This window comes from Sciurus carolinensis, chromosome 17 (assembly GCF_902686445.1).
Source record: "Sciurus carolinensis chromosome 17, mSciCar1.2, whole genome shotgun sequence".
Classification (NCBI taxonomy): Eukaryota; Metazoa; Chordata; class Mammalia; order Rodentia; family Sciuridae; genus Sciurus; species Sciurus carolinensis.
The window spans coordinates 11818584-11832329 of NC_062229.1; the positions used below are offsets into that span (position 1 = coordinate 11818584).

At 38.9% G+C, this 13746-nt stretch overlaps 1 protein-coding gene and 1 pseudogene across 1 annotated transcript; both read left to right on the plus strand.

Moving 5' to 3' along the window:
• The first annotated feature begins 503 nt into the window (after positions 1 to 503).
• Positions 504 to 1484, plus strand: LOC124969023 (olfactory receptor 7E24-like). Its single transcript, XM_047531849.1, has one exon. The coding sequence runs from the start codon at positions 555 to 557 to the stop codon at positions 1482 to 1484; it is 930 nt and encodes a 309-aa protein (XP_047387805.1). The 5' UTR covers positions 504 to 554.
• A 6767-nt stretch (positions 1485 to 8251) lies between these two features.
• Positions 8252 to 8831, plus strand: LOC124968049 (olfactory receptor 7E24-like; annotated as a pseudogene).
• Positions 8832 to 13746: the final 4915 nt, after the last annotated feature.

The following is a 13746-nucleotide window of genomic DNA, read 5'->3' on the forward strand; positions in this document are numbered from 1 at the left end:
CAATTCCTTTGGGCACATTATATTTATTTGAGAAACCACCATACTATTTTCCACAGTGGTTGTACCATTTTACTTTTTTACAAAGTAAAACAATGTGCAATGTTTCTCAGTAATCCACAACTTTCCAACAGTTGCTGTTTTGATTTTCCTTTCCTTAATAGCAATTATCCTGATGGGCATGAAGTAGAATATCATTTACTCTTTTACTTAATGGGAAAGTTATTACTCACCCCCCAATTTTCCCTCAAAAATTATGCTATATTTAATTGGGTTTATGAACTTCTCTCCTCTGCTCCTAGGCTTCTAATTTGGCTCAGTTCAATGTCTCCAAATAAGGTGTGGAAAGAGGCGTGACTGATGGAGAGAGTGAGAGTGTGTAAGTCTGGGTGTGGCACTACTGAGAACTATGCGCAGGGCATTTGTAAATCCAGGGTGAGCAGCTTCCTTGTGCACACTTGAATTTGAATGCATACAGAGTGAAGGGGGCCTGCTGATGTATTTATTTTTTTCATTTTTCTTACCCTGTTTGATTTTTCTAAAGATGTCCATCCAATATGGACATGCAAAATTCAACAGGCATATCAGAATTCCATCTCCTGGGACTCTCAGAGGATCCAGACCTGGAGCCCATCCTCTTTGGACTGTTCCTGTCCATGTACTTGGTCACAGTGTGTGGGAACCTGCTCATCATCCTGGCTGTCAGCTCTGACTCCCACCTCCACACCCCCATGTATTTCTTCCTCTCCAACCTGTCCTTGTCTGACATCAGTTTCATCTCTACCACAGTCCCAAAGATGCTCAGGAACATTCAGACTCACAGCAGAGTTATCTCCTATGTGGGCTGCATGACTCAGATGTCTATTTTTACCATTTTTGGATGTATGGATTATATGCTTCTGACTGTGATGGCCTATGACCGATTTGTAGCCATCTGTCACCCCCTGCATTATTTGGTCATTATGAACCCTCGTAAATGTGGCTTCTTAATTTTGGTGTCATTCTTCTTTAGCCTTTTGGAATCCCAGGTGCACATTTTCATGATTTTCCAAATCACCAACTTCAAGGATGTGGAAATTGCTAATTTCTTCTGTGACCCTTCTGAACTTCTCAATCTTTCCTGTTCAATCATTTTCTCTAATAATATTGTCAAGAGTTTTCTGGGAGCCATATATGGGTTTTTCCCCATCTCAGGGATCCTTTTCTCTTACTACAAAATTGTTTCCTCCATTTTGAGAATCTCATCCTCAGGTGGGAAGTACAAAGCCTTCTCCACCTGTGGGTCTCACCTGTCAGTTGTTTGCTTATTTTATGGAACAGGTTTTGGAGTGTATCTTGGTTCAGCTATATCACATTCTCCCAGGAAGGGTACAATAGTCTCAGTGATGTACACTGTGGTCACTCCCATGCTGAACCCCTTCATCTACAGCCTGAGGAACAGGGACATTAAAGGTGCCCTGAGGAGGCTGCACAGCAGAAATGTTTAACATTTGCACACGTAGTAGCCAGTTGCAACATGTGTTGGAAAATGTATTAAAGCTAAATATCCAGTTGTATTAAATTGCTCATTCAGTGATATTAATGGCTTTAATTTCTCACAATTTTAGTGGAATGACTGTAGCTAGTGTTGGGTAAGAATGTTTGAGAATTTTTTATGTTTGAAACAAAGTGTCACTTTGGAAAAATAAAAAATTGTAGAATTGAATGAACATAATTGTGTCTTAAGAATATCCACTTGATAATGCTACTGCTCTACAAACTTGAGAATGGTGAAAATTATAACTTTTGAAATTCAGTTTTTTGTTTTCAGAAAAATAAATGTAGGAGTGCAATAGCAATAGTGAAAATACATAGATTGTGGAAATCAACAAACAAACTGACACCCACATATTACATAGTGATTCTCACTTATGCAAAATGGAAAGAGGCATAAGAATTTTGAATAGATTGTCATAATATAAACCTTACAAGTTTAATGACATCTCTCTCAGGCAATTCTGTGCATTGTTTAAAACATTAGAAACAATTGTTTGTATTTCACAGATACACTGAAAAACACTTGTTGTTGTCAAGTAGAACATTTCAGGGCATTGCATTGTTTACTATTTAGATGAGGTTTAGGTTCTTTTTTGTAAGTTCTTGAGAAAAGAGTTTGTGTATATGTAAATCAATACTGACTTGCCAACATAGACAGCAAAGTCTACCTGCCAAATTTATAACACTAGTTGACTTTTGGTGAGAGGTCTGCAGGAGAATGGAATCACACTGGGTGATCAAGAAGTCAAATTTCAATGTGATTATGCAAATCTAGTCACAGTTTTAGTTATGAAGCAAATATTACTAAATGATATTATTGTATGTTTTTATTTTCAAATTTGTAGTTTCATTCATATTTCTAACAGGTGTTGTTATTTTATGATATCGAATGGCAGGGTATATTCTAAGGCCAAGGTTCTCAACCTGCTTTAAGAAATGACCACCAAGCTGGGTCTCTGGTGCATACCTATAATCCCACTGGCTCAGGAGGTGTAGGCAGGAGGATCTCAAGTGAAACCAAGCCTCAACAACTTAGCAAGGCCCCAAGCAACTCAGTGGGACATCTCTGAAAATAAATATTAGAAGGAATTGGTATGTGCCTCAGTGTTTATGGACACCTGGGTTCGATCCCTGGTACAAAACAAACAAGCAAACAAAAAACACCAAGAACTTTAGAGGGAGATAGACTTATCAAGTGGGTTTTGGTTTGATGCCAGGGAATCTGAATATTTTTAAATTAGAACATACAAATATGTTAATATATCAGAATAAGAAACAATAGAGAAGTAATGTAAATATTAAAAAATTCTTATGACAACCTTGTAATTAGGTAATAAGTGTCACCATTTTCAACTTGAGGAAACTCCTCCTGTGTTTCCAGTAGTTTCTACACTGTTCTCCTTGTTATTTTATCCCAGCTGCATTATTGTGAACCCTGACAAATAATGATACCCAAGTTTCCTTCACATGACTAAAGTCAGAGAATCACAATCCATTTATCAGTTTAGAAATTGATGTGAAAATCTATACAATAGCATAAAAATGTGGGGACTTAAACCTGTCTCTGAGGGCATCCATGGAGCTAAACTTCTCCACTGTAAATCAGAGGGTTTGTGAACATAGAAGCACTGCAGCACACTGGCAGGGCACTCTAGGTGACCACAGCAAAAAATGCAAAGAGCTCCTTTCCTCTCAGGAATTTTGGGGTTTGTTACAATGAAACTGTATAATTTTTTTTAAAAGACTCAAAAGTGTTTTAAGCAGTTCATTTTACTTAATCATGGATAGGCACAGTGTACACTACTACCATATGTCTGTTCTGAGATGCCATTGGTTGTGTGCAGTCAATGAAACCACATTCCAAATTTGAAATCTACCTAAGTCAAGGAAGGAGGCAGAATTTTGAATGATTATTTATTTATTTATTTATTTATTTATAGTTCTTCTTATTTATACATTACAGTAGAATCCACTTTGGTATAGTCCTACAAGCAAGGAATTTACATTATTCTATTTAGGACCCCAACTTAAGGATATACATGATTAAATTATTTTAAAAAGACAAACAGCATTTGGCTGCAAACATCCATCCTTGAAGGAAGGGAAATCAATAACCTCAGAATTTTGAAACCCCTGGAAAGTAAGTGGAACAGAACATTATGTTCTGAGAATGAACAATCAGCTTTCATTTGATCTTCAGTTTATGCAGGGTTCTCTCCTCTACAATGTTAATATATATTCTAGATTGAAGGAATGTGGACTATTATCTTAGAAAAAATATAGTATGCTAAATGGCTTATTAATTCTGGTTAGTTACAATGATTCTATTTGTGAAAGGGAAAGATATTTCTTATGTTGTGATTTTTTTTCCCCTAGGGTAGGATGTATGTTACTGTTATCATGAGTCTGTTACATTTAGTGTTCTTGGTCTTTTAACACTCTTCTCTTGAGGATCCCTAGAGCAGTCTGGGCAGAGTGGCATGTGTCTATAATCACAGTTAGTAAGGGTGAGGCAGGAAAATCAGAAGTTCAAGACCAGACTCTGAAACTTATTGAGAAACTGACCCAGAATAAAATAAAAAGAATTGCAGATGTAATTCAGTGATAGGTTCTTAGTTAATACATAGAAGACCCTGGAATCAGTTCTGACTTCTTAAAACAAATTATGTACAGAAGGAGTTGAATGCTATAGAAAACAATAATGGAGGATTTCCAAGAAGATTGAGTTTGTCACAGCTATGAAATATTATTGAAGGTGTGGGCCTCAAGTCTGGATACTCAACTGTGAATGCTTGGAATAAAAGTGTTTACAGAGTCCTGGGGGCTTGCTTGTGGTCTCCATTATCCCACACTCTCTTATACTCAAAGGTGTCCTATCCACGTGGAAGCACAAACCTAACATGCATGTAGAATGCCACCTCATGGGACTGTCAGATGATCCAGGAGCTGCAGCGAGTCCTCCTAGACCATTCCTCTCACATACCAGGTGGTGGTGTGTGAAACTCCTCATAATGGTGGAGAGGGGCCACTCTGGGGTCACTCCCTGCACTAATCATGGACCCTTCCTCTCTGGCCCCTTAGTTTGGCCTCACTGTTGTTAGACTGTAGGACTCGGCTGCACCATTTGCTTGCCTTGCAACTGTCTGCTTCCCAGAGGTGGAACTTGACCACCTCTTCTGTCACCCTCCTCATGTGTTCAGACTCTAACCTCAGGACTGATCTGGATACAGTGTCAGGAGCCTCCTGATGATTTTCTTATCAATACTGTGGGGGGAGTGTGACCTACACTCCTGAGTAGAGGAAGTTTCTAAATCATTTCTTGGACATTCATTTTCTCACATTCTGATTTCAGTATTATGAAGTCCTTTGAGGATGGTATATTATAGAGTAATTTGGCAAATTAAACACACTATGCATTGAGTCTTTGCATCCTATACCTTGAGTCTCCATTCAAGTCATAGCTGACATCAGCCTTTGCCTGCAGCCCTTGAACTTGATGGCTCCAGGCAGTGGAATCCACAGCTGTGTCTCCTCCTGTGGTCTTCTGCATCAGACTACTCTGTGCACCCAGCAGGGGATTCACATCAGTCTTGCATTTTCTTGCTCGTATCCAAGAAGAGTCACAGATTAACCCCACAGGAGCTGAAGGAGATGGAGGATAGTATAGGGGCTATTAAATCTATTATTCTTATCACATGAAGACAAACCAGACACTGTGGGCAGCCTGATGGGAAGATTCTAATATGTGACATTTCAGCTAAGAGGAACATGAGATGTAGGACATTAATTCTACTTGCAACCCAAAAAATCTCACTAAAAATGTTTCTTTCCTTTGACCTTGGTTCTACTTCTCATAGACATCTCACCCATGATCCCAGAAGATGGCTCCCTCTAAATGTTATGTTAGCAATCCTACAGGCTCATGGAGGTGGTAAAAAGAATGGGTGGGGAAAGATGGATTGTTGATAATTGGGAGCCCATTTCACAGTTATCAAAATGGCTCTGTATATGCCAGGCCACGGGCAACATGACCTGAATAACTTGATGGATCTCATCAGCATATTCTTCATCAAGTCATAAGCTACCATTTTATCATTATTTTACAGAAAAAGGAGGAACACAGCATTTGAATGTAATTTGTATGAGGTTGGTAGGTAGAAAAGGGTGGTGTCATGTTTGAAATGGTTCATCTGATGATGGACACAGAGTATTTTAGCAGAAGAATTTAAGCATGTTGTGCTGGTGACAATGCCACCAGGAATTTCATGTCTGTTTCTCCAGGCCGAGATCCCAGGGGTGAGCAGTGGAAGGCATCTGCTGCATCTACCAGAGGAATCCATCCAGGGACCACAGGGAAATATCAGAAAATATGTAGAGGATAACTTCACACCAACCACTTTCTTGACCCAGACAGATATGTTCCTGTACCTGAACATCCCTCTCCCATTCTTGTGTCAGACTTCTCAATCTCAAAAGAAAAAATAATGTCAAGTCTTTGATTTTATTCCAACTCAGGAAACTGGAAAGTGAATATTTCAGATGTCCCTGTGGGTGAGACCTCTAAATTTCTGCTTAAAACTTACTAATGGAAGTAAGGACCCAGTCTACCCACCTGGGAGCCTCGGGACTCAGTGCTTGTGCCCTGGGTGAGCTCAGTAACCACGCCCATACAGACTGCAGCTCCCCATATACCAACTCATTAGAAAAGCTGTGCAGCCACCTTAGTTTATCCCCCAAAAGGCAGCTGCCATCTTTAGGTGGGGCAGCTCCCAGCCTGAGATGCCTACTAGAGACTCATGGTCAGGTGAGGTATTGGAAACCTTCAGGGAGACCATAAACCTGTAGGAAGGAAACTGCTATAACTGTGATCCAAACTGCTGGTGGGGAAGATACATGAACAAAATTAAAAAAACAGGGAAGAAAGTGCCCCAAACAAACCAAGATGCTGTATTAATAGAATTCAATGACAGCAGAGTAAAAGAAATGTCAGAAAAGGAGTTCAGAATGTACTGAATTAAAATAATCCTCGAAGTAAAGGATGAGATCAGACAGCATATGCAGGCAACGACTGATCACTCTAATAAACAGTTAAAAGAGCAAATGCAGAAAACAAAAGATCATTTCAAATAAAGAGAAATTCTGAAAATAAAAAAACAAATTTTTGAAATGAAGGAAACATTAAACCAAATTAAATACTCAATAGAATATATCCCCAACAGACTAGATCATTTATAAGACAGAATCTCAGAAAAGGAAGATAAAATATTTAATCTTGAAAATAAAGTTGACCAAAGAGAGAAGAAGGTAGGAATTCATGAACAGAACCTCCAAAAATTATGGGATAACATGAGAAGACCAAATTTAAGAATATTAGAATTGAGGAAGGCACAGAATAACAAACCAAAGGAATGAACAATCTATTCAATGAAAAAATATCAGAAAATTTTCCAAAGTTGAAGAATGAAGTGGAAAATAAAATATGAGAGGCTTACAGGACACCAAATGTACTAAATTACAACAGATCCACACCAAGGCACACTATAATGAAAATTCCCAAACTACACAAAAAAGACAGAATTTTAGAGACTGCAAGAGAAAAGCATCAGATTACATATAGGGGTAACCAATACAGATATCAGCAGATATTTCAGACCAGACCCTAAAATCTAGGATGACTGGGAACAATATATTTCAAGCTCTGGAAGAACATGGTGCCAACCAGGAATCATAACCAGCAAAACTTATCTTCAGATTTGATGGTGAAATAAAATCCTTCCATGATCAAACAAAGTTACAGTGTCTACAAATAGAAAGCCTGCACTACACAACATTCTCAGGAAAATATTCCATGAGGAACAAATGGAATTCAACATTGTAAGACAGTCAAGGGAGGAATACCCTAAAGGAAAAGCCAATCAAAGGAGAAACCAAATTAAGATAAAAACTAAAAATAAACCAAAATGACCAGGGATACAAATTATATCTAAATAATATCCCTGAATATTAATGGTCTTAACTCATTAATCAAATATATGGACTGGGAGATTAGATTTTATTAAAAAAACCCAACTATATGTTGCCTTTAAGAGACTCATCTCATAAAGAAGAGACTGAAGGTGATAGGTAAAAACATGACATGCACACAGACTCAGTAAAAAAGAGGGGTTTCCATCCTCATATCAGATAAAGTGGACTTCAAGACAAATTTAGTAAGAAAAGATAAGGAAGGACACTTCATACTGTTTAAGGGAACCATAAATCCAGAAGACATAAAGATCATAAATACTTTTGCCCCAAACATTGGCAAATCCATTTATGTCAAACAAATTCTTCTCAATTCCAGGAACCAAAGAGATCAGAACATAATACTTCTGGGTGAATTTAACACACCTCTCTCACCACTGGATATATCTTCCAAACAAATACTGAACAATGAAATCCTAGAACTCAACAATACAATCAATAAATTAGAATTCACAGATATATATATATATATATATATATATATATATATATAGAGAGAGAGAGAGAGAGAGAGAGAATATTCCATCCTTCCATCCATCAATGAGCAAATGCATTTCTCAGCAGCACGTGGATCCTTCTGTAAATACACCGTATTTTACGCCACAAAACACCTCTTAATAAATAAAAAAATAGTAAATACAAAAAATACAAAAAAACACAGATACTACCTTGTATTCTATTAGATCATAAAGGAATGATATTACAAATCTGTGACCAGTTTATGGCCATTTGTCACCTGCTGCATTATCCACACATTATGAACCCTCCACTCTGTGGCTACTTGGTTTTGGTGTCTCTTTTCCTGAGTCTTTTGAACACTCATTTGCACAAATTGATTATCTTACAAATTAACAGCTTCAAGGATGTGAAACTTCTTCTGTGACCCTTCTCAACTTCGGAATCTATCCTGTTCTGACACCTACTCTAATAAAATTGTCAGGTATTTTCTGGGAGCCTTTTATGGCCTTTTCCCCATCTCAGGGATCATTTTCTCTTACTATAAAATCATTTCCCCCATTCTGAGGATCCCTTCCTCAGGTGGGATGTGCAAAGCCTTCTCCACATGTGGGTCTCACCTGGCAACATTTTGCTTATATTTAGGGACAGGTTTTGGGGTGTACCTTGGGTCAAGTGTGTCACATTCTCCCAGAAATGGTGCAGTGGTTTCAGTGATGTACACTGTGGTCACCCCCAAGCTGTACCCCTTCATCTACAGCCTGAGGAACAGGGACATTAAAGGTGCCCTGAGGAGGCTGCACAGCAGGACCATCTAATCCCAGCCCCAGTGGGGTCTTCTTGCCATGTATGTTGGAAAATGTAGCAACAATAATACCTGGTCCTGTCTACATGCCTATTATGCTAATTTCTCATCCAGTTTTATAGTAGACTGTGGGAATAAATTTTGGTAAGGGAAGTGTGGGATATTTTCACACAGGGTACAAGGATTTATTTTGGTAATATGAAGAAAGTTGGGATGGATGACAGTGATTGTTTTACAGCTATGTCTATATTTAATGCCACTAAGCTATGCAATTGATATTAGCAACAATGGCACGTTTCTTAGTAATTTAAATTTACCATAATGAAAGTGAAGTGAAGAAACTACTACTATTAGCAACAATATAAGTAATCAATATTATAAATGGATTTATTTTTTCACTAAAAATTGCTGAAAAGCATTAGTTGATATTCATTTTTCTTATAGGATTTCTATTAGGACATCTTAGAGTCTGTCATAGGTTCATCCCCTTGCCAGTTAATAGATCTATGCTTTGAACTTCCAAGGATAAAAGAGTGAATGAGCAGCCTGTGTGTCCAGTCTTTCAGCTGGATGACTCAAACCAGGTGGGCTCCACTCCTGTGTGTCTTCTCACCCTGCGCATGTCTGTTAGGAGGCTCTGATCTTAGCAGAAATGATGTCAACTCTAAAGATGAGTTGTGATGGGAGGTGATTGAGTACCACCCATGTGGAATCCACTCTCCTTTGTCATGACTCACCTGTGGCAGTGTAAATAGGTAATAGCTGTGGGAGTTGAAGGATGGAGGAAGGACCAACATTCAGTCTGGCTGCCCAGAGGGGAGAGCCCTGCACAGTTTCAGTCCTGAGAATTGAGTCGTGGCATGTAGATGACATACCCGGTGGTGGTGAGCATAACCACAATCTCACTAAAGTTTTCCTTTCCTCACACATTGATCCTTCTTGCCACACACTGTCATCCATAAATGGAGGGAATGTGTTCCTTCCACTGTCCTCTGCACTGAGAGATGTTTATGAAGGTGATGAGGAGGTGGTGGACCAGGATGAGGATAGCCGCCAAACACATAATTCTTCAGTGAGAGATTCCGGAGTGCCAGGTGCTAACTGTGTGCTCTTTGTAGATTTTTCAATCCATCTGCAAAATCTTCACCAAGGTATAAGTGCCATGTTATTTCATTGTAGAGAACAGAGAGGATCAGAGATTTTAGTAACTTGTGCTATGTGTTTAGGTAAAATAGCTGAAGCCACATGTGACATGCACTGTGGATTTGAGGTGCATGGCCTCTTGGCAGGTCAGTGCTGGCAGTTTGTCCCCTGCAGAAGCAACCCTGCATTGCACTTTCTGTGTCATCAGGATGGGACACTTTTCCTGTGCACTTCCTTTTGGGATCTGGTACTTCATGCGACAGATCAGACGGTGGTATCACTTGCACCCATTCAGGAAGAATGGTCGAGTTGAGACAAAGATCAAGATCAAACTGGCACTAATAATCCAGCACAGGCCTTCCTGTGTCCCCACTGCAGGATACCCTTGCAACTGGATTCTATAATCAGCCCTCTCTATCTGAAGAGGAGAAAAAGCAGATCTGGGTTTTATTATTACTCAGGAATCTGGAAAGGGTTAGGATGTACTCGAGATGTGCCTCCAGCCAAGACCTCAGGGTTTAGCTCAAAATATTCTGATGGTTGGAAAGCAGTGAATGAAGTTAATGCATTCAACCCAGAGATTCCCAATTTAAATTTGGGTGTTGTTGGCTGGACTCTTTCTTTCTGCAATTAAGGCAGAAATTATCATCCAACAACAATATCATCCAAGTTGGTTTCTAGTTGATATAATGACCTTGAATCCAGATTAAATAGGAAACTTTTGCTCCCTATGTGATTAATATGTGTTGAAGGTATAAAATATGGACAAAAGTTAGAGAATCTTCATTAATCTGTAAAGACTAACCATCCTACTCTTCAACTGAAATATTTTTGAGCTGAAGTTACTATTTTCACATTTCTATAGTTTTACTTTTTCATATTTCCTTACTTAAGTATATGCTGTGTATTTGGGTGTAATAACCATCTCTCTTTCATTTCTGATTCCCCAGAGCTTGAACCATGTTAGGCATGGAGGAGATAAACTAATAAAATATGTGTTGAACCCTTGCTCTGTGCATGAGTCCTGACCAAACTCCATGGGATTTTAACACCCTTGTGCTCTCCTTATATACCTTCATCCTACTCAGGAATGTCCCACAGAGTCAGAGACAAGATGGTAGCCCTTGGCTGTGTCTGTGTCTTGGACACATCAGCCCCATACTTTCCCTTACCAGTATCTACATCCTTCAGTTACTCAAGGACAATGGCAGAGATGTCCATGAGCCCAGGACAAGCAGAATAAGAATAGAGGGAAGTGACAGGAGTCACTTAAACTTTGGTCTGTGACACTTTAGAATTTCATATGATTCCAATGCTGCATTGTCCTTTGACACTTGTTCTTGGTAGAACCTTCATTTCATTAATGAATGAATGCTTAATTTAAAAACTTACTGACCAAATATATATCACTGAAGCATATACAAATTACAGTTCAAATAGTGCCTTGTGCTATTTATATTGTAACCCATTAAGAATAAACCTTAAAAGCTGATGAATCTTTAAAAAAAAAAAAGAAGTGAAAGAAGTAATTTGAGCCCACAATGTCCCTCCCAATTACAGCTAAGTGGATGTTCATAGTCTTTCTTTCATCTTCCTCCATTAATGTTGAGATGTCCTTTGAGAACCGGGAAGCAAGATCGAAAGTATTGTTTCTGTATCACAAGCACAGCCATCACAGTTTGAGTACCCAGACGGGAGGGTTTCAGGATGTCAAGTGTCAAGCATGGTGTTTGTGAAGTTTATGTTTTTATTATAGGTGGGTATCAACCCCCCTACTGGTTCTATTTCCAGGAAAAATCTCATTCATATTTGCAAAAAAATAGGCTGGTACTTCATAAGAGATTCCTAAGCTCTATGAATGGACTATAGTGGTGGCAATAAGGAAGATGACAAAAGCCACATCATTAAGGTGAGGTGCAGAGTTTCCCAAGTTCAGGTGCTGAGCAACGTGGTCTTATGTCATTTGTTTCATTTCATGTTCATCACCCTGCTATAATTATAATGCCCAATTTATTATCCTTTACAGTCAACAAAGAAGAACATTCTATTCATGTAACTCATCCTTGTTTGTCAGGTATGAAAGAATGAAGCCTTGTTTGCACTGGGCTGTCTGACCAGGGACCCAGGCCATCACAGGAGAATCCTGGTAGGCTGTCCATCAACAAGCCAACTGGTCATTTCTCTTCCCTGCCAGTGAAAAAAGAGAGCCTTACCCACAATGCTCTTTCTTGTGGAATTTGTAGTGTTCACAGGGCAGAGCAGTGGGGGTGCCTGCTGCATGCACTGTGGAAGAACAGTCACAGGAGAGAAGAAAGCAGGGGAGACTCATGATCATTCAGCACAGATCACCCTCTTGGACCTGTCCCAGAACCTCCTTGGAGCTCACCACAAGCTCCTCTGTGCATGAAAATGGCCCTCTCAATCTCAAGACCTAATATTAGGTCCTGATGTTTTTCTTACTCACCAAACTGGTAAGAGTTTAAACAGATACCCAGGTAACCCTGTGTTTACAACTGTAGATCTGGTGGGAAAGAATAAAGACATGTAGGGTAGGAGGCTCAGAGTTTGTCGGTTTTCCTTATTATCACTGTGAAGTAGGGCAGGTCACTAGTGTGTCTGGATTCAGCCTGGTCATCTGAGTTCATTTCCTATTGATGCAACTGCAGTGAGTGAGGATAAATAGATACTTGGTGCTCTGATGTGAATAATATGGAATATGTGAATAAAATCTAGGCAATATAATATCTAGAAATTGTTACCATTATTTAACTAGGTTAATCTTTATGGCACTCAACTAAAGCATCCAGTGACTTCAAGTTACAGATTTCCTATTTCTGGATGGGGTTTTTATCTTGTTTTTCTATTTATTTTTACTCTCCTGATCTGTGTGCTGTGCTGTGTATTTGAAAAGAAAGTCTCCATCTTTGTATTTCTGTCTCCCTGGTGCCCTGTGCTTTGCTTGGCACAGGGAGGCATCTAAAATAGTTCTGTTAAACATTGAATTTCCCTATCCTTTCTTTGCCATATTGACTAAAATTACTTTGGAATAGTAGACTTGTTTTCTGTCTGTACTTTCATTCCTTCAAGAAAAGTCCCATGAAATAAAGACAAGGTAGGGAGATAGAAACAGGAAAGACAGTGGGATGAATCTGTATAAATTTCCTTTGTACCTATATGAATTCACCACAGTGAATTTCACCATCATGTACATCCACAAGAATGGGATCTTAATTAGATTAAGATGCATTCCCTGCTTGTATAAATATATGAAAATAGATTCTACTGTCATGTATAGCTAAAAAGAACCAATAAAAAAAGAAATAGAGACAACTTAAAATAGGGTCTGTACATGTCATGGACAGGGGCAAAATTTTACATACATATTATGTATGTATATATATGTTATATATATAAAACTTTATCAGAAATAGTAAAATTTTGAGATAACATGACAATGGTTTTCTTTTTTCTTTGGTACTGTGTATTGACCTATGGACACTTAACCACTGAGCCACATCCCCAACCCTTTTTTATATTTTATGTAGAGATGGGGTCTCTCTAAGTTGCTTAGGGCCTAACTAAGTTTCTGAGGGTGGCTTTGAACCTGTGATCCTCCTGCTTCCACCTCCTGTGTCACTGGGAGTACAGACATGTGCCACCATGCCTGGCATGGCATAGATTTTCAAGAGGTTAATAAAAAATGAGGCAGAAACTGAAGCTACAACCTAAGCCTTCCACTGAGACCCATGTCAGAGCTTCACTTCTTTTCAGCCTCCAGTGCCCTT

Excerpts from the sequence above, each read along its gene's own strand:
- LOC124969023 (XM_047531849.1), top strand. The coding sequence starts at position 555 with ATGGACATGCAAAATTCAACAGGCATATCAGAATTCCATCTCCTGGGA.